We start from the raw sequence: 17876 nt of genomic DNA, 5'->3' as shown, positions 1-17876 counted from the left end.
TCAAATTGGAATGTTTATGCCTTCAAGAAGTCTTTTTCCTTACACTTTGACATTAATATGAAAATATTTGGTCTTTCTTTTGCTTTAAATATGGCTGTTTCTTTTCGGTACTCTACTTTTCCCTCAGTGTATGCAGAGTAGACTTCAAGATCATCGAATCGATTGCAGTCATCAGAAATTGTTTTGCAATAATTTTTCTCAATTTTCAACATTCCTTTAAAAGAGTTTTTCTTTTCCCCAACAAATAAAAGGCCAAGTACTTTATAGCATAATCATTTTTGTTTTTTTATTGCAATTTTTTCATTCTTTTCTATATATATTTTTATCATTTTTTTGTCCATTTTCCACACATGTTTTTCCATACATACGCGCGCGCTTTTCAGAACATAAACAGGCATACGACACAGTATTCGGTCTGGTGCCAGGGCTTTAATACAATCTACACATACAATATACATACATATATATAGATGCACACACTACTATAATTTATATTAATTAATAATAATAAAAAAAAATATCCCTAGTCTTTCAACTCGGTAATTACTCAATCAAATCAACATAAAAAATGGTTTACAAAATATACCATAGAACAATCCAGTGTGCTGTTTGTTTAAATAAATAAAATATTTGTGTTTTTTTTTTTGTTTTGTTTTGTTTTGTTTGTTGCACATTAAATCTATATCAAAAAAAATCTTTTTGCTTGCATATTTAATACATATCTTTTTTTTTGTCATTTTTTCGTGTGTGGGTTTTTTTTGCATTATCATTTTGAAAATTTTTATTGCATTTTTTTGGGGTTTTTGGTATTTTTTCGTGTTTAGATTTTAAGTTGTTTTTTTTTTTGTTTGTTTAAATTGAAACTGTGAACGTTTAAATCTACGCATTTACACAGATAGTTAAATTTTTGTTTGTTTTGTTTTGTTTTTTTCTGCAATTAATTATTAAGTTTAATTCATTAAATATATATATGTGTTTTTGTAGCTGCTAGATTTTGATATTTTTCTGGCGAATTTCTTTTCGCAGATTTGTTGGTTGTTTCCTTTCTTTTCCTTTCTTTTTTTGGGGTTAAGTTAAAATACTAATTAAAATCGAAGCGCGGCCTGCCCTCGCGCTGCTTTTGCCATGATTGTAATGCTCCTCCTCCAGGGGTTAGTGGAGAGAGGGGGGGTTGTTGGTGGTGGTGGTGGTGGTGTTGCTGCTGCACTTAGAAGCAGCACTTGCGGTTGTTGTTGGCGCCACTGACCAGCTTGCAGTGCTGCATCTCCGAGCGGCGTGGGCGATGGGACTTGGCCTGGAAATCGCGCACCTTGTTGGACCGCTTGATGGCGCTGCGGCACAGCTGCTGATGCTGCTTCTTGTTGTTGCTCTGGGGGAGGAAAGAGAGCGCATTAGCATGTGCTGCCACAGAAATGGTAAGGAAATCTGGTGGCATTACCTTCTGGCTTTGGCGTGCCAGAGTCTCCTGCTTCAATTGGGCCGCCGCATGGCGATCGAAGCGAGCGCTATGCGGACGCTGCTCGTGGAGGGCCTGGGCCTGGGCCTGGGCCTGCTCCGGCTCGGCTGCCTCCTGCTGAGCCAGCTCCGATTGTGGCGCCTCCGCTGCCACCCCGAGATCAAGATTTACAAAACTTTCGGTGCCCTCCTGGGTGGACCTAATACTACGATAAACAGACATGCTGCAAAGGCAAAAAAGGGCATTGAAAAATTAGTAAAATCAACGATCCAGTCGATCCTTGGCGGGAAAATCTATTTGCGTGCGATTTTTGTGTGGATTGCGGGGGGGAAGGGACAAATGTGTACTATAAAGATCACCAACCTTGGATGCTCAATCAATAGATTCTCAAATGGTGAAGTTTCCATATTGATTGGCCCAATCGAGGTGAAGCATGGTGGCGGTGTTACGTACCAGGACTCCTCCATCAGCACGTTCGCACCCTGACCCTGACCCTGACCCTGACCCTGGCCCTGGCCGTGGTCGCTGCCGCTTGGCGAGGCCACGTACAGCGACTGGCTGACATTGTCAAGGTCCGCCAGGCTGCTGGGGGGCACACTTCTGGGCGGGCTCAGGGTGGAGATGCTCAGCGGACGGGCCACGCGGGACCGCTGCAAGTGGTTGCGCTGCTGCTGCGGCCGCGGACCGCTGTAAAGGGAATGCGAATTGATGTGCTGGCGCCGATGGCGCGATGACCCCGATACCGCCTGGCCATGGCCGGAGGAGGAGGAGGAGGTTGCGGCCTTCGGCTGCTGCTGGACCTCGACAACGGAGAGCTCCTCCTCGGAGTCGCTGCGTGGCAGAGAGTCGTCCTCCTCGTCTGGAATGCATATATATATCGAGATTGAAGATCGCTCCTCCCGGCTGGTTAATGTTTAAGGACTTACCCTCCTTCTCTACAATATACCATTCGTCCTCGTCAAAGTCCTCCTCAATGGGGGTCTCACCAGTGGGTGTTAGTAGCTTCGTTATCGTCGCAGTCTGCTGCTTCCTCTGCTGCTGCTGCTGCTGCTGCTGTTGCTGGTTGTATCTCTGCTTGCCACGGCGATTCTTGCCACGGCTCTTGCCGTTGGGGGAGGCGCGCACCGGGCCGCGACTGCTGTTGCCCGCTACGGATGGCGTCGATGAGGTCACCTCAATTACATCTCCCGGGGATGGGGCCTGTTCGATGGCGGTATCACAGGGATCGCTGGCCTGCGCGGGATTCACTTCGTTGTTGCTGCTGGACTCGGACGTTGCTGGCGCTCCAAATAGAAACGTTGCGAGACTGCTTAACATTATACAATGCTGCTGGTTGCGGCTGTTGGGCGTTAGATGGCGCTCTCTTCTCTATATAGTATTGCTTATCGGGTTTTTTCTGAGATCTTCTTACTTTGTTGTAGCGCTTAGTTATACAGTTATCAAGAGATAGAGAGAGAGAAATAGAGAGAGAGAGAGAGTGTTGGTGCTGGGGGAGATTGCTAATGTGGTTGTTCCTTGGATTTTGCTTGAACGTTGCTCAGTCTTTTATTTATTCCTTTTTGTTTCTTGTTTCTTTGTTTGTTGCTTTGTACGCTGCTTCGCTTTCGCTGCGTCTGTTTCTGTTACTGTTCTCTTCTAGCGTTGAAGCTGAAAGCGGAGGAGGAAAAGAGGTAGGAAGCATGAGAATTGAGCGTATTACGTAATCGGCCACCCCACTTCCCCACCTCCCACCTCTTGCATGCTAAGTAAGCAGCTTGTTTGCGTGGGCACACACTCGGTGCAATGGGGCGGATACTTAATTTCATTTAATTGCCATTCTTATACCCTAAAAAAGTGGAGGTAGTACCAAACGGTTGGTCTTTATGTAAAGGGCATAGAAAAAGCAGGCCAACAGCATTTCTGCTTCTGAAACAAATTCCCTTACAAATTAGGGAAATATTTCTTTGGTTTAAAAATATAATATAATGGTTTAATGGTTTAGTTTAAAATTTTCCCGTGTTTTGGCAGACTATAAAGTACTTCATTTATCTTTTGCTGTTTATCTTGGAACCGACATCTGTTAACTATTGGATTCTTCGCACCGAAAAGTAAGTCTTTTGCGCGCCACACCAGGTACTCTTGCTCTTGGATTCTGGGGACCGACTCAGCTGCCCAAAGCCTAGTCTTCGCTTTTAGGTATGCCCTATGGATCCATGTCCCTCTTTTACCTCTACATTTCTACATTTTCTTCTAAATTGCGATATTGAAAGAGTATCCCACAAGCGGCTTCTTCCTCAATGATTTTCCTTTTTTTGAAAACCAATAATTTAATTGTTTTTCGTTGGAATATTTTGTGTGGTTTTTTCGGATTGATTTCAATTGAAATGCGAAAGTGAAATTTCCTTTTATACGAATTATCTAAAGGCTGTAATTACTTTTGATTGCATTAATCAGAGTTTTGCGCTGCTTTTCCCCGCTGCTGCAGCAGTGCTCTGCTCTGCTCTGCTGTGCTGCGCCTGACAGTTTGACAAGCACTGTGCTGTGCTCTGTGCTGTGTGCTGTGTGCTGACTGACATCCATATAATGGACGGGTGGGGATGGGGGGCCTGTGCCATTAAGTATCGCTGCATAGCCCATTAAGTCTCCCAGTTGATAGCTGGTTGGCCACCCCCTCTCGGGCAGTGCGCTGCCACCACCCCCTGGCTGGCCTTCAACCATCATCCCAAGTAGAGCTCTGTGCATGCGCCGAGCTTATGATCAAGGCAATTATATGTATGGCGGCTGTGTGGCACACACAATCGTTCGAGTACGAGTACGAGTACGAGTACGAGTACGAGTCCGAGTCCGAGTCTATAGCATATATGCAATTTGAATTGAGCACACGTCATGACAATAGGCAAATGTATCTGTATCTTTGCTCCCCCCACACCGCTGTCTCTGATGATTTCTTTTTGCAGCCATTTGCTGATTATCGCATCAGCCTAAAGAGACTCCAGCTCCACTCGGATATATTTGTCGATCAAATTATGCATGAAAGAAGGCAAAAGGCAAACAGAAATAGGATTGGATTGGAGTGGAGTGGAGTTAAAGTTGGAGCTGCAGTTGGCAAAGACAATTGCCGTGGCAATTTGCAATTTGACCGCAAAACGGAAAACGTGAAAATGCTGGAAGGAAAAGCCAACAAAGTGAAATCTCTCCTCTTGCATCAGAGACAGAAAAGCGTACAGAAATTGGGATTGATGAGGCCCGCCGAGTCCCGGAGTAAATGTCAGCGAAAGTTTGACAATCAAATTTGATGGCGCGGCCATTGACTCCGTTTCAGTGCAAATAAATTGTGTTAATTGCCAGGAGATCGAACCGAAAAGACCATTAAGCAATAGGGGACCGGGATTACTATCCCCATAATGGCTACGGGGCTACGAAAATTTATGTTTCAAGATGCCCCCAGATATGGCCAATTGTTTTCTGCTGCTTGTATTCTCCTTTCTATTCTGTTGCGACTTGACCTCAAAATTCCTTACCATATTTCGCCTGACTTTGGCACTCGCTGCATGCATATTAAGCACCACGAAACAACAACAAAAAATATAAATAATATATAGTATAAATATTTTTCATTACAAATGCATTCGCATTGCACAACGGGCCACAATTGGGGACGACAGGTCCGTGCTGGCATTTTATTAATAAACACGTAGGGCTGACAATCGAAGGTTCTTACTGTTATGTCGGGCACTGTGCACTGTGCACACTCATACTGATAACCCCCCGTGGCGGCAGCCAAACAAAGGCAATGGTCCCAGAATCAGATAGAAATACAGAAATGGTTTCTTTTTGTGTTCTTCTTTTTTTTTGTTTTTTGTTTTCTTCTGTGAACTGCAGTAAATTTTTCATTTCACTTTTGTCACATCTGCAGCCAAATAATTCTGACCTTGGGAATGTTTGCTTGGTTGTTATACATATTTACATATTTATCAGAATATATACATATATTTATTCCTAGAACATATGACATCAGATTGCATTGCCTTTGTTTCTCTTTGGCGCATATTTTAGCTGAGAATTTTTTGTTGATTTTTGCTAACGCCCTGACCTTGATCCGTCTGTGGATTATATAAGTCTAGATATGTGAATATATCCGCAAAACAATACCCAGGCATTGTCTGGCCGAACCCAATGATCTTTTGGGGACATCGAAATTAGCTTGTGCCGCGCTATCAGCGACAAAAACAAAACAAAACAAAAAAAAAACAAAAAACTATTCGCCGACTCACTTCAGTTCCGATAAGAGACCCGCCACCCCAGACAGACGCGCCAGACAGACCCGACTATGCTAATAATTTCTATGACTATAGCTATAGTATTGTTTACTACACACACGCGTATACCCTATATAGTATAGCTTGGGTCTGGGTCTGGGTCTGGTTCTGGGTCTGTTCCAGGTCCCTGGCGTGTGTTGCAACCGAGCCGAGCCGAGCCGACAGTCGAAAGTTCAGTTCAGGCTTTGTTCAATCTCCAGCGGGTGGCAGTGGGGGGACTGTGCTAATGAACTTGAACTAATTTAGTATAACTGACAGCTGCAGAGATCAGGGAGTGGGTTTATATTTAGTACAAAGAGAATGGGAGAGGGAGAATGATTGATGGTTCGGGGGGAAGGAGTGGACTACTGACAGGCAGGAATTTACAAGCAGATATGCTATATTGATGGGTAAATCTTAGAATGTATTGTGTTAGTTTCACTGAAATTTCATCAGCGAAGAACTATCCCCGAAAAATATATATATATATATATATTGTTACCTCTATCTAAAAGTATTCCCAAACAAAGAAGAATATCTAAAGCTTTCTAAGTACAAACCAATACCCAATCTATACACATATATACATACATACATATCGGTCTGATTAGCTTAAAGCTTCAGTGCCAAAGTGCGAAAGTTTCTTTTGTTTTGATGGAATTTCGTTTGTGTTTTTGTTTTGCTGAATTTTTTTGTTTTGTATTTTTTGGGGGGCGACAACAGAAAACCAATCTGTAACAAACACTTGCTGGGGAAACTTTCACGGAATTATGCAATATCTGGCACAAAAGACCCACCGCCGACTGACGTCAGCCCTGACCTTGGACCCTACACGAAACGGGCAACTAATTGCGGGCACAAAATTGACGGGGGATGGGATGGATCGCTCACCTTTGGGGGGATGACAGCCTTTGCAGGAAAGAAGCGAACGACTGGGTACACGTAAATTGGAAGCAAATCAGATACACAGATGCACAGCCACGGGCACAGATACAGATACGGATACGGATACGGATACAGCAGAGAGCCACACTGCGGAGATACAGCCAAGTCGACACTCGATTGCCAACTGAAAATGGCAACGGAAGCGCATTTGAATTTCAAAAGTGGACGCAAGAACAAAAGCTACGCCACACACCAGTTCCACTACAATGCTGTGTATGTGTGTGTGCGTGTGTGTGCGTGCGTGTGTGTATGTGTGTGTGTATCTGTATCTGTGGCCTCTATGTGGTAGCTGCAGTTTAGCCCAAAGTTCTTTTTCTCACTCACAATTTATAAAACAATCTTTTGCACTCACTTGTTCTTAGTGTTAGATACATATGTTTTGTATGGTCTCTTGCTGTTCATTTATTTACCTAATCTTTTCGTGTGAGTTTCACTTTCCTTCTGCTGCACTCGATCGATCGAGCGGCTGCGGCTGCGTTGTGCTGGGTTTCAATTATCAAATGCGAATGCCAGTCAGCAGTCGACGGTCGGTTCTGAAGAAGTGCTCCGAGAGAGAGAGAGAGAGAGAGAGTGTGTGTGAGAGAGAGCCCGAGTCCGTGCCCGAGTCCGTGCCCGAGTCCGACTCCGTGACTCGTACGAGCGGGTGAGAGAGTCACGGAGCCAGAGCAATGATCGCGAGAGCGTATCTAAGCCCATAATTATGTATTTTTTTAAAACGCAAAAAGCGTTTCGGGAGAGCGGGTAAACACGAGCCGGGGGGTAGGGCACGGGGACACACGGGGCTGCAAAGCGCCAAAATTATGCTCCAAGCAGCTGTGCAGTCGCTGGCTTCGTGGTCTCTCCCTCCCGTTATGTGCAGAGAGAGAGAGAGGGAGCGAGAGAGAGAGAGAGAGAGAGAGCAAATGATCATACATAAGGTTCGTGATTTTTGTTTACTAACAAAACCGAGCACATCTCTCGCTCTCTCCCACTCTCTCCCACTGCTTGACTATTGCCCTCTCTTTCTCCATATGTACACTGTGTATATATCTTGCTCTCTCGATCAGCTGCTCTGACGTTTGCGCATTTGACACACTTTCCTGGCCCCACTCGCTCTGCCCCCACCCAGCTTTCTGTTGTATCTGTTGGATACTTTTCTATGAGTACTGCCAGACCAAGTGGCTCTTCGCTTCCAACAACTTGCCGCGAACTTTATGCGAGCGAGTATCTGTGTGACTAAGCCACTCGAGGGGCGGTAGGGAGGGGCGCAGGGAGGGGCAAAGTAGTTGCCAGCCAGCTGGTGGCTGCTGGCTGTTGGCTGTTGGGGCTGCTCCAAAGTTCAATTCGAAAATACAGTTTCTCTGGCAGCAGTCTCTAATTTTTTTCAGATTTTTTTTAATGCCAAGTCACAGATGCCAGAACGGAGCCAGTCGGAACGCATAAAAATGCTAATGAAGTGCCGCTGAGAACTACTCGTCTTCGCTCGCCAAAAGTGTCATTCATCGCGTTGCGGGGGAGACAGCCCCACATTGAGGGCAGGGCAGGGCAGGGCAGGGCAATACCTTGCTCGACTATCGCATTATGCAATACGAAAATCAATTCAAATCAAGCAAATGCCACAATAATCATTAGGTGTCAGGCTGATAAGGCGGGGAGACTTAGGCCATTGGAGGGATTGTCTTTATGAAGGAATACATTCCGATCTTGATCAAATGGAAGATTCTATGAAATAATGCCATGCCCAGGCTGATAATGGACATGCCCAAACCTCCCAGATACTCCTACAAGATATTTCTGGCAACAACCTCGCGTCCAGGTTCAAGGTTGCCTTCGCCATTAGCTTGTTCTCCCTCTCTCCCCCTCTTTCTATGTTTCTATATATTTTTAGATATTTTATCATGCAACAGCTGATACACACAGCAGCGACAAGTTGTAGCTTTTGGCCGAGCGAGATGAAAGTACAGCCACAAGAGTGTGTCGAGTGGGGCATACAGGTGCCAAAAGAGCAGCCAAGAGATCTGTATATATGTGTGCCCAAATACATATATTAAATCTTGTGATCCCACACCCCCATACCAAAGTTTTTTTCCCCCAATAAATCCATGTCCGCACGCGCACCGATTGTGTTTAAGAAAACAATTCCCCCCCACTTTCCCAACGAGAGGTAAACAATATATTGGATTGGCGTCACAAGAAAGAAGACGCCAACGAAAACAAAATATCAGAAAACTACTCGTGTTTACGCACAACAACACTTTAAACTCAAATAAACAAAAAACCGAAACCGAAACCGAAACCGAAAAACGAAAGGGAGTGAAATTTGGGTCTATCTAATCATGAAATGTTTATGCCACGCTACTGGGAGTGAAGGGTGAAGGGACATGGACGTGCAGCAACCATAAATTATAAGCCAGCATCTCGTGTCGTCTCTGGGTCTAACCCTCAACCCCCCCAAAACTGTCTAAACAAACGGACGAGCGGGAGCGGGAGCGGCCAGCATCAAAGTGCGGTGTGGACTGGGCAGAATTTCTTTCATTCTTTTGTGGGCTATTGCGCACTCCGTCCGGAGTCAAACGCAACTCTGGGGCACCACCCCTCTGGAGCAGCACCGTACTGTACTGCTCCCCACTATGAAGAGTGAAGCATAGCTTGCGGCAACTGCGCAGCAACTGAGTTGTGAAAATGGGACCCAAGCGACGCCAGCGACGACAACAGTGACAACAATAACCATAAAGCAAATGACAAACGCCAACGCATATCGACAGAAGCTTCAAGAGTAGCTACTTTGTTGTCCTATTTTATGTATTCATTCCATACATGTGTTTATGCTTGTGAATCCGATGGGAATGTGATATCTTTCGGGCTGCATGTGGAATTCGTGGTAATGCATACCATATGAGAGATACGAGCACAGAGAATGGGCATATTTCACTCCCATAGTAGGGGAATACAGTGTGCTAGTTCTTCAGTGGCTATGCTTAGGAATACTTCTAGATCTGTCTCTATAGCCACACGTAAAGCTCTCTCTCTTTTGAGATGACGCCAACGTCATCCCACACACTTGTCTTGCCGCCTGTAGATGGGGCAAGACTTGGGCAAGTCCGTTGTGTGAATGCAGCTTATCAAACGATCGATCGATGATAAATATGGCCTTGCCTCGCCTCGCCTCGCCTCGCCTCGCCTCGCCCTGCCCGGTTGCCGAGAATTTCTATATGCGAGAGATTTCAAGTTCGGTGTACCTTCTGCTGCACTGCCCTCTGCCTGTGTGTGTTAATACATTAATGGCATTTAGATGAGCTTTTATTTTATTATATATACACACATTTATATATAGACTGTATAAATGGATGTTTTATAACGCGTAATTTCAATTAGTACGTGAAACGCAGTTGTGTTTTTGTCATTTTCTTGGACAGAATCGCACTGGGCACGGCGCATTTATTTTATCACTTTGTTTATCATTATCAGGCCCAGTCCCAGTCCCAATACCCGTCCCATCTGTCCTATATATGTGTTGGAATAGGGTCAGCCACAGCTTTAGCTCCCTGTCTAATCAATCAATATATGTAATATTCAAACAGTGAATCGATTTACGCGCCCTTATATTCCCAGATTACATCAGGGCTATTGCCATTCCATCTGTCTGTCTGTCTGTCTGCCCCTAATGACGACCGCAAATCACTCTACTCTCATTAGCTCATCATCCGAATAAATATAGATGCCAAAGTCTTCACTGTACTCATCTAAACGGTTGGAAAATTCTGGTCTTTAAGGAACCTAATGAGGAAAAACAGTGCTCAATGAAAATGGAAACATGGAAATGGAGAGCTTCTGAAATCAAGTACTTAGCACGAGATTAATATTGGGTTGCAGGTCTGGATACCATGGATAAATGGTAGAAAGCTTCAACTTTGGGTCGCTATATCTTCAGGTATGTACATATATCCACTCTTACGACACAAATCAAAAATCCTATGAAAGGTCTATACAATTCTGTTTACCATTCATCAATTTTTGTTGATAAACACAATGCAGATTCCCACTAAAATTTATGAAATCGCGGTTTTTCGTAAATTTATTTTGGAAATTTGAAGTATCCTCTTTTCCCTGTTGAAAAGTTTTCTGTTCTGCAAAAACACACACATTTCCCACTTGCATTGAATGAAAATTAATCTGTCCAATGACCCACTGGAAATGATTTAGGGATTGGCTCTGCCGCATCATTTAAACGTGTCAAATGTCGCCTGAGCGTTGGCAATTAAAATTTAAATTTATGGTTGAAATGTAAATCGACAAAGAACCCCCGCCCCGCCTGAACCCCTAACTGTCAGATGGAAATAGTTGGACCCGCAGTGGGGTACGGAGTAACTGTAACAGTTACTGTTACGGATTTTCCCCTATTTTCAGGGAGAGAGAGTGCTAGCTGCTCTCTCTCTCTCTCTCTCCCCCTGTCTCCCTCTCCCTCTTTCTCGTGGTGTCGAATTTTGTTTACAAACAAAATTGTTTGACCTGCGCAGTGGATGGAGAGTTCCATTTCCCTGCTGATTACTTAGCAACCTTCACAGGCAGGCCAGGCCCTGGCCCTATATCGAATGTTTTGGTCTACTCTCTCTCTCTCTCTCTCTCCGTCTCTCTCCACTCTCTTTAACTGCAATTATGTGCCACAGTGTGTGCGTGTGCGTGTGCGAGAGTGTATCTATGTGTAGATACAGTAAAGCAACTTCCGCATTTATTTTTGGGGGCAAAATGTAGGCCCAGTAAAAGTTTCTGCAGCTTCCCGCTCTATGCTTTTGCAGGAGCCTATTTTTAAGCTTCCAGTAGAGGCACCCACTACCCGTTTCCGTACCCGTACGCCCCGTACGCCCCGTAGACCCCGTACACCCCGTACACCCCTTATCGCCCTTTTGGTTAAGCTGCAAATCGATGAAAGGTTCCGTTCTAGCTGCAAATCAACGCCAGTGGAAAATGAACACGTCAGCAACCCCCAAACCAAGTACAGAGGACGGACCTGGGGGGCTGGGGCACGAGCAACGGGGCACGGGGGGGTACTGCGCAGTACTGGGCCTACCTGGAACCACAACCACCCCACCAATGGAATCCCGTCTTGCAGCTGCGTTTCGCTCAGGATTATGACATAATTTTCGACATTTGATGCGCAGTCAACGCGAAAACAACGTTGCATAATTTATTACCGTACGAGTATGCGTCTTGAACTTGACTTTTGGTATCCTTCCAAAACGCCAAACAGGTTCTACACCGATACGAAAACTCACTTTCTTCTCGCACTCTGCCTCTGCCTCTGCCTCTGCCACTGCCTGGCAGGGCCATAAATCAGGGAGGACAAGAAAGGACCTGTCGGAGAACCCGAAGCTATAAGGTAGCCGTAACCGTAACTGGAACCCAAACAACACGATCAAGTGTTCTTTGTTTGGGATTCTTGTATCTTGTATCTTGTAGCGTGTTTCGTGTGTGTACGAATAGACAGGCGTAATTACAGTTGACTGAAAGTCGGTTGACTAACTTTCTAATTATAGTCGGGGCATTATCTCGGTGCAGGGGTCGGGTCCGTCGGGTCCGTCGGGGCCTCAATGCGTGCCATTTCGGGATTAGCGCGTCAGCTGCCATGGCAGCTACCTGATACGGCATGTGGTATGTGGTGTATCCGATTGGTGGCTTGAGACCCTGCTGCGATACCCGAGACCCTTGGGCCCTGACAAAAACTGCCGCGTCAGTGGTCGGTAGTCGGACGGGAGCGATAACTGTGCCGCACTAATTAAAGCCACTAATGCCGTCTAACGATGACTTAATTGTTTCCATTGCCCCGTTGATCTGTTTCCCGGTTACCCTGCTGCTGGAAAGCGTCTTAAAGTTGGGCCAGGGCCAGAACCATATACGGCCAAGACCATTTCAAAAATAGCACACAAAGGAATTGACATGGCTCCTATTCGAAGTTACCCTTTTGGCCAATTAAAGCGGCCAGATTCGTTGGTCGTGATCTTGCACACTGCAAAGCGAAATGTATCTGGCAGATACACACACATACACAGCACTCCTCCGAGTAGCAGCAGCAGCAGCAGCAGCATCAGCTGTTTTGCTGTCGATGTCGATGTCGTTTCCTTTTTCTGTTTTGTTGTACGTTGCGTTTCCTTTTGTTTTTCAATTTTTCTTTCGTTGCCACAGACAAACAACTGGCCAGACTTGATTTATCATCCCGTACTACTATTTCTTCGTACGCCCTCCCTCTCTCCCCCCCCCCCCGTACGTGCACCCCCCTCTATCCACTCTATACCCTCCACTCCGGATCGGACAACAAACAATGGCAACTGCAAGCAAGACCTGTTCTGCACATTTTGCTGGATGATTCACTTGGGTTTCGGGGCCTTCTTCTTATTTTGTTTTTTTGTTTTTTAGTGGTAGTGGTGGTGGTGGTGGTACCCTCTCTCCCAAAGGTGGCCTCTCCTTTGAGTGGAATCCGTCGCATCTTTGCAGCGACCTGGCATAGAGCCAACCACTAATTTTGGCCATTGAAATGCTCTCGTATGCCTCTCCTATATATTATCGCATAGGAAATAAATGCTGCAAGGCTAATTAAGATGTTAATCAGCGACAACATTCATTGCACTTGTCATCTGCCTGATGACAACCCATGAAAACACATCAAGATCGGGGCCAAAGCAAAGCTAAACGATCGGCGAGGGGGGGATTTATGCTGAAACTCTGATAACAATCTTCAAACAAATGTTGAAAACGTGAGGCAAGTCAAATTTATGGCTATCAAATGGTTGCAATGCAATGGAAAGACCTCCCCCCCTCCCCCCACAAGAAACTCGAATCTTATTGGGGGAGTGCTCTGGGCTCTAGTCTTTGGGCTTTGGGCTTTGGGTATAAAGAAAAGAACTTTGGCAGAGTCCACACACACACACACACACACACACAAACAGACTCACACACACACACACAAAAGTGTGAACTCTTTGGATGCGACGAAGGTGCAATCAGATTCTGTTTTTTTTTTTCTTCTTTTTTTTTGTTTGTTGTGCATTTTGTGTATGCATCGCTTGGCTGCACTTTCAGATGTGTGTGTACGAGTGTGGAGGGTACATGTAAATGGGCCCAAAACAAATACTTTGAATAAACGCAGTATATATGTACAATATATATATGAAAATGTACATAAGATTTACTGGCGGTATGCCCTTTACTTTCGCTGACTTCCGCTTCGAGTTCTTTTGTTTTGGAGGGGTTAAAAGTTGCACTTACTTGCTGCTCGGGAGTTTTATTGATCGATCGATTGCTGCAGGGGCGAGAGAGACCTTCCTCCTTCGTCAGAGCCACACACAGTTCTAGGTAACACCCGAAAAAACTAGGGAATATTTGCTGGGCAAATGTGTGCAAGTTTTTCACAATTTGTTTGATGTTTTTGTTTTTTTTTTTTTTTTTTTTTTTTTCTGATTGTTTCCGTTTTTGTGTGTGAGCGGGGGGGTGAGACCTGACTGAGTGGCAGAGAGCGAACAGCAGAAACTCCGTGTCGTACGACTTTTGGCGAGCGAATGATGGTGGATGGGCCAAAAAAACTGGCTGCCACTGCCACTGTTGCCTGCACTGGTATTGGTCGGGGTTTACAGCTGAGCTCCGACACACAAACGGTTTCTACTGCTGCGCATGTGCAGTGCGCAGGAGAGGTCGGTCTACTCGATGCTCTACCTTGAGACAACAACGAAATGTTGGCAATGAGAAGGTTGCTTAACCAACATAAGAATCTTTTAAAGATCTTATTTTCTACGCACAAAATGTTTAAAGCGCGGGCTAAATTCCAACAAGCAATATAGAGCATCCTATATTCGTATGGATCCGCAAAAACTATCATTTTATTTAGTATTTGTTCTCTCTCGCTCTCTTGGCTCTCTCTCCAGCAGCTGACTTTTGTTTGTATACAAAAATCATATTGTGAGAGAGAGAGAGAGAGAGCACAGCTATTCAAGTGCGTGAGAGCAGACCAAAGGGGAAACTTTAGGAAATGAGGGTTGTATGCACTTGCATACATATAGAAAAAAATTTTATTCCCAAAGGATTTACACATATTTGACTATGAAAAGTGATAAGAACGAAATATATATAAAAAAATATCCAAGTATTTTGGCTTAAATATGTTCTTTATTCTGTATTTAATGGCATTTCAACCTACATTCATATATCATCTGTGGAATTTGAATATTTGAAAATCGATAGATGTGTAAGCAACCATAGACAATACACCATTCGATACTCCAAGAAAATACAACCTTAAATCTTAATACTAAATAATAACCAATTAGTGTGACCACATTAATACCAATCATGCCCAGAGAACGATCAGCTCATTATGGTAAAATTAAAATTAACCACACGAAGATGATGAAACTTGAAGAATTTTAGCGCGGTTCATGTGAAAGATATCGCAGTTTTTTTTAACCAAAGAGAAAGGATGGATCTAAGTTCGTTCGTTTTCGATCGGTATATTAACGGTATATTTTTAAAATGAGACGGTATATTTCTGAGGGTCAGACCGTATAAATCCGGAACGCAGCACGTGTTTACTTATTTCGGCAACGCAGTTTCTTTTCGCATACATTTTCACGGGTGTAGCTTGAATTTTCAGCAAAAATGGGCAGACAAAATCGCTCCCGCAAGCGCCGCGATGAAATGAACAAAATAAAGAAGGCGCGCTACGACGCCAAGGAGCTGATTCGTCTGAAGAAGACGCTGGGTCTGCTGGATGCCGATGGCAATGAGATCATGAAGGATATCGCCGATGTGGTCGAAATCAAGACTTCCAAGGAGATCAAACGGGTAAGCAGAGGGTGTATTCAAAGCAGTCTCCATGCTAAGACGGCATTTTCCACAGGATGCCAAGACCAGGGAGCAGCAGGAGCTGATCTATGAGCACCAAGAGAGCCTGGAGAAGGGCCAGAAGGTCAAAGTTACCAACGAAAAGACTGGCGTGGAGCATGTCTTCAACAGCAAGACTCTGAAGGACCAGTATGGAAACTATCCGGCCTGGTTCAAGAAGAAGAAGACCGCCAAGCGTCTACGCAAGAAGCAGCATTCGCAGACAAAGAACTTCAAGCAGGCCTGGACCACGGTCAATGTGCCGCTCTAAAGGGCTGCTGGGGGGGACGCATTGATAGAGTGTAAGTTCAGGTATAGTCTGGGAGAGTTTGTAGGCGCGTAGATTCCTACAAAACCGACTTCTGTATGTTATAGATAAGAGTTTATATTGCATATTAAAGCCTTAAAACTAGACGTGGAATCTTAAACCTTGCGGCGACGGCACGAAACAAGTAACTATCATATGGGTCATGGGATGAACAACAACGCTTAAACTAGACAAGGAGGGAAGGGATGTAGCTGCATATTGCACAAGCAATCACAAAACGAATACAAAACATGGAAATTCAACTAATAGCAGGAGGAAATCTATCTCTCGCAGTCACTGCAGAGAACAATAGCTGCGGACACTGCTCATGACCCCGGTGGTGGCTGACTCCAGGCGCCGCGTGTTTGCAGACCACATGTGCGTGGTGGCCAGGGCCGAGGACATGGTCCTAGGTCATTCAGGCTTCTCCTTCAGTTCCAGTCTCTCGGACGTTGTGTCGCCATCGGTCTCGGCCTGCTGCTCCTCAATGTTCCCGTGCATTACATTCGGATTGGCCTTCAGCACAGAGCCGCCTGTGAAGCCGAGTATGCCACATCCAACCGCGGCCAGTCCGCCAGCCTTCAGACCAGCCACCATGCCGATGGGTCCGCCCACACAGGTGCCCAGCAGAGCACCCATCACCGGGTACATGGCCTTCTTGTAGGTCAGGGCAGAGCGCAGCGACCGTTCGCCTGCCTGCACGTTCTCCAGAGCCTCCTCGGCGTTGTCGGCTATGTTCTGAACAACCACAGACTGCTCGGCAGTCAGCTGTCGCATGCCGTTGAACATGCCATGCAAGTCCGAGATTTCCTGCTGAAGATTCTCCATTTGGTCGAGACAGGCCTGCCGCTGGGCCAGTTGATGCTCCTCCAGCTGGAAGTTTACCTGCAGCTGGGGCATGTGTTGGTGGGCTTGCAAATTACCAATGTCCGCGTGCTGCAGCTGATTGTCTTCCTGCTCCTCATCGTACTGCGAGCCCAGCGTTGAAGTGGGAGATTTGAGCTGCAGTTCTAAAAGCCAAACAAAAAAAAGATGAGATGTCCTTGAGAGAGATGTAAAGACGATTCACCCGTACCCGCAAAGTATTTCATGCCTGCGAAGGCCTTCTCCTTGCCCGGACGCATCAGTTCGTCGAAGCGCTCCAGGTCCTCCTCGCGCACCTTCTCCCGCAGCGCGTCCATTTCGAGCAAGAGATTCTTGATTTGCTTGATGACGCGCATGGCGTTGAGCTCCTCCCGCTTGATCTTCTGCCAGTCGCCTAGGGCCAGGCTCTTCTCGATGTTGCTGCGGTGGTTCTTCAGCAGGCCCAGATGGTGGGGCACGGCCGTATCTTGGAATCGCTGCACCGACACCTCGGCCTGCTTCAGTGGCAGCTTCTGGTCGCCAGTCATCGCCGCTGTTGCAGCTGCTGCACTTTGTACCTGCTCCAAATTAAAAGTGAAACTGCGCTGTTGGGCGTATAAGAACACTCTCTCCACCCGTGCCCGTGCCCGTTTCCGTGCCTGTGTCGTAGGTCCGAGAGACTTTTTTGTTTTTGTTGCGCTGCGCAGTTAGCACTTGTTTTCCCTGTGACGTCACTTCTTTCTGGGGGATGTGGGTAATCAGCAGATGCAGATCTGAATCTGTCTTCAATGTCGACCCACTAATGGTCGGATTATACGGGTCGCGACACAATCAAGCGCTGATAAAATAATTCCATTGTTTTCCATTTTATTTGTATACAGTGTGATCGATCAAATATACCGTCTGACCCTCAGAAATATACCGAAATATACCGTCTCATTTTCAAAATATACCGATGAAAAGAATCAACTTAACCCACTTAAACCCCCTTTAGTCAAAAAGGACAATATCTTGGGTTCAACTGCGGTTCTATTCTTTATCTTTTCATAAAAAAGACTACGACATCTTTTACCTAAATTGCTCTAAAATTCTTCCTGTTTCATCATTTTCGTGGAGTGTATTTTAATTATCCTGGTCGACAGTGGGATAATCGTCCTTTTTCCAAGATGGTTAAATATTACTAGCTCAATAGGAACCTCAG

General features: G+C 45.5%; 3 protein-coding genes across 6 annotated transcripts; 1 reads left to right on the top strand and 2 right to left on the bottom strand.

Annotated features, from left to right (window-relative positions):
• Positions 1-1053: 1053 nt before the first annotated feature.
• Positions 1054-14053, bottom strand: LOC6599724 (transcription activator MSS11). Of its 4 annotated transcripts, none has more exons than XM_026991458.1 (5): positions 13918-14053; positions 2383-3103; positions 1820-2315; positions 1439-1679; positions 1054-1369 (listed from the first exon to the last, which is right to left on the bottom strand). In XM_026991458.1, exons 2-5 carry the CDS (start codon positions 2771-2773, stop codon positions 1208-1210), a joined length of 1290 nt encoding a protein of 429 aa, XP_026847259.1. In that variant the 5' UTR covers positions 2774-3103; positions 13918-14053; the 3' UTR covers positions 1054-1207. The 4 variants fall into 4 exon arrangements, with proteins under 4 accessions (XP_026847259.1, XP_026847258.1, XP_002024829.1 ...); XM_026991457.1 differs by lacking the exon at positions 13918-14053 and adding an exon at positions 7089-7164; XM_002024793.2 differs by lacking the exon at positions 13918-14053 and adding an exon at positions 6625-6799.
• A 1202-nt stretch (positions 14054-15255) lies between these two features.
• Positions 15256-15939, top strand: LOC6599725 (protein LLP homolog). Its single transcript, XM_002024794.2, has 2 exons — positions 15256-15486; positions 15542-15939. Exons 1-2 carry the CDS (start codon positions 15301-15303, stop codon positions 15794-15796), a joined length of 441 nt encoding a protein of 146 aa, XP_002024830.1. The 5' UTR covers positions 15256-15300; the 3' UTR covers positions 15797-15939.
• Positions 15895-17525, bottom strand: LOC6599726 (syntaxin-17). The gene is made up of 2 exons (XM_002024795.2): positions 16908-17525; positions 15895-16842 (listed from the first exon to the last, which is right to left on the bottom strand). The coding sequence occupies exons 1-2, from the start codon at positions 17221-17223 to the stop codon at positions 16247-16249; spliced, it is 912 nt and encodes a 303-aa protein (XP_002024831.1). The 5' UTR covers positions 17224-17525; the 3' UTR covers positions 15895-16246.
• Positions 17526-17876: the final 351 nt, after the last annotated feature.

This window comes from Drosophila persimilis, unplaced genomic scaffold, assembly GCF_003286085.1.
Source record: "Drosophila persimilis strain 14011-0111.01,24,50 unplaced genomic scaffold, DperRS2 tig00000676-arrow-arrow-pilon, whole genome shotgun sequence".
Lineage (NCBI taxonomy): Eukaryota > Metazoa > Arthropoda > Insecta > Diptera > Drosophilidae > Drosophila > Drosophila persimilis.
The sequence above is the reverse complement of the archived record's forward strand: the minus strand, read 5'-3'. Positions and strand labels throughout refer to the sequence as shown.

Excerpts from the sequence above, each read along its gene's own strand:
- LOC6599724 (XM_026991458.1), bottom strand. The coding sequence starts at position 2,773 with ATGTTAAGCAGTCTCGCAACGTTTCTATTTGGAGCGCCAGCAACGTCC. Across the intron at positions 2,316-2,382 it reads GTATATTGTAGAGAAGGAGG|ACGAGGAGGACGACTCTCTG; the intron begins GTAAGTCCTTAA and ends TATGCATTCCAG. Across the intron at positions 1,370-1,438 it reads TGGCACGCCAAAGCCAGAAG|AGCAACAACAAGAAGCAGCA; the intron begins GTAATGCCACCA and ends TTCCTCCCCCAG.
- LOC6599725 (XM_002024794.2), top strand. The coding sequence starts at position 15,301 with ATGGGCAGACAAAATCGCTCCCGCAAGCGCCGCGATGAAATGAACAAA. Across the intron at positions 15,487-15,541 it reads CTTCCAAGGAGATCAAACGG|GATGCCAAGACCAGGGAGCA; the intron begins GTAAGCAGAGGG and ends CATTTTCCACAG.
- LOC6599726 (XM_002024795.2), bottom strand. The coding sequence starts at position 17,223 with ATGACTGGCGACCAGAAGCTGCCACTGAAGCAGGCCGAGGTGTCGGTG. Across the intron at positions 16,843-16,907 it reads AGGCATGAAATACTTTGCGG|AACTGCAGCTCAAATCTCCC; the intron begins GTACGGGTGAAT and ends TTTGGCTTTTAG.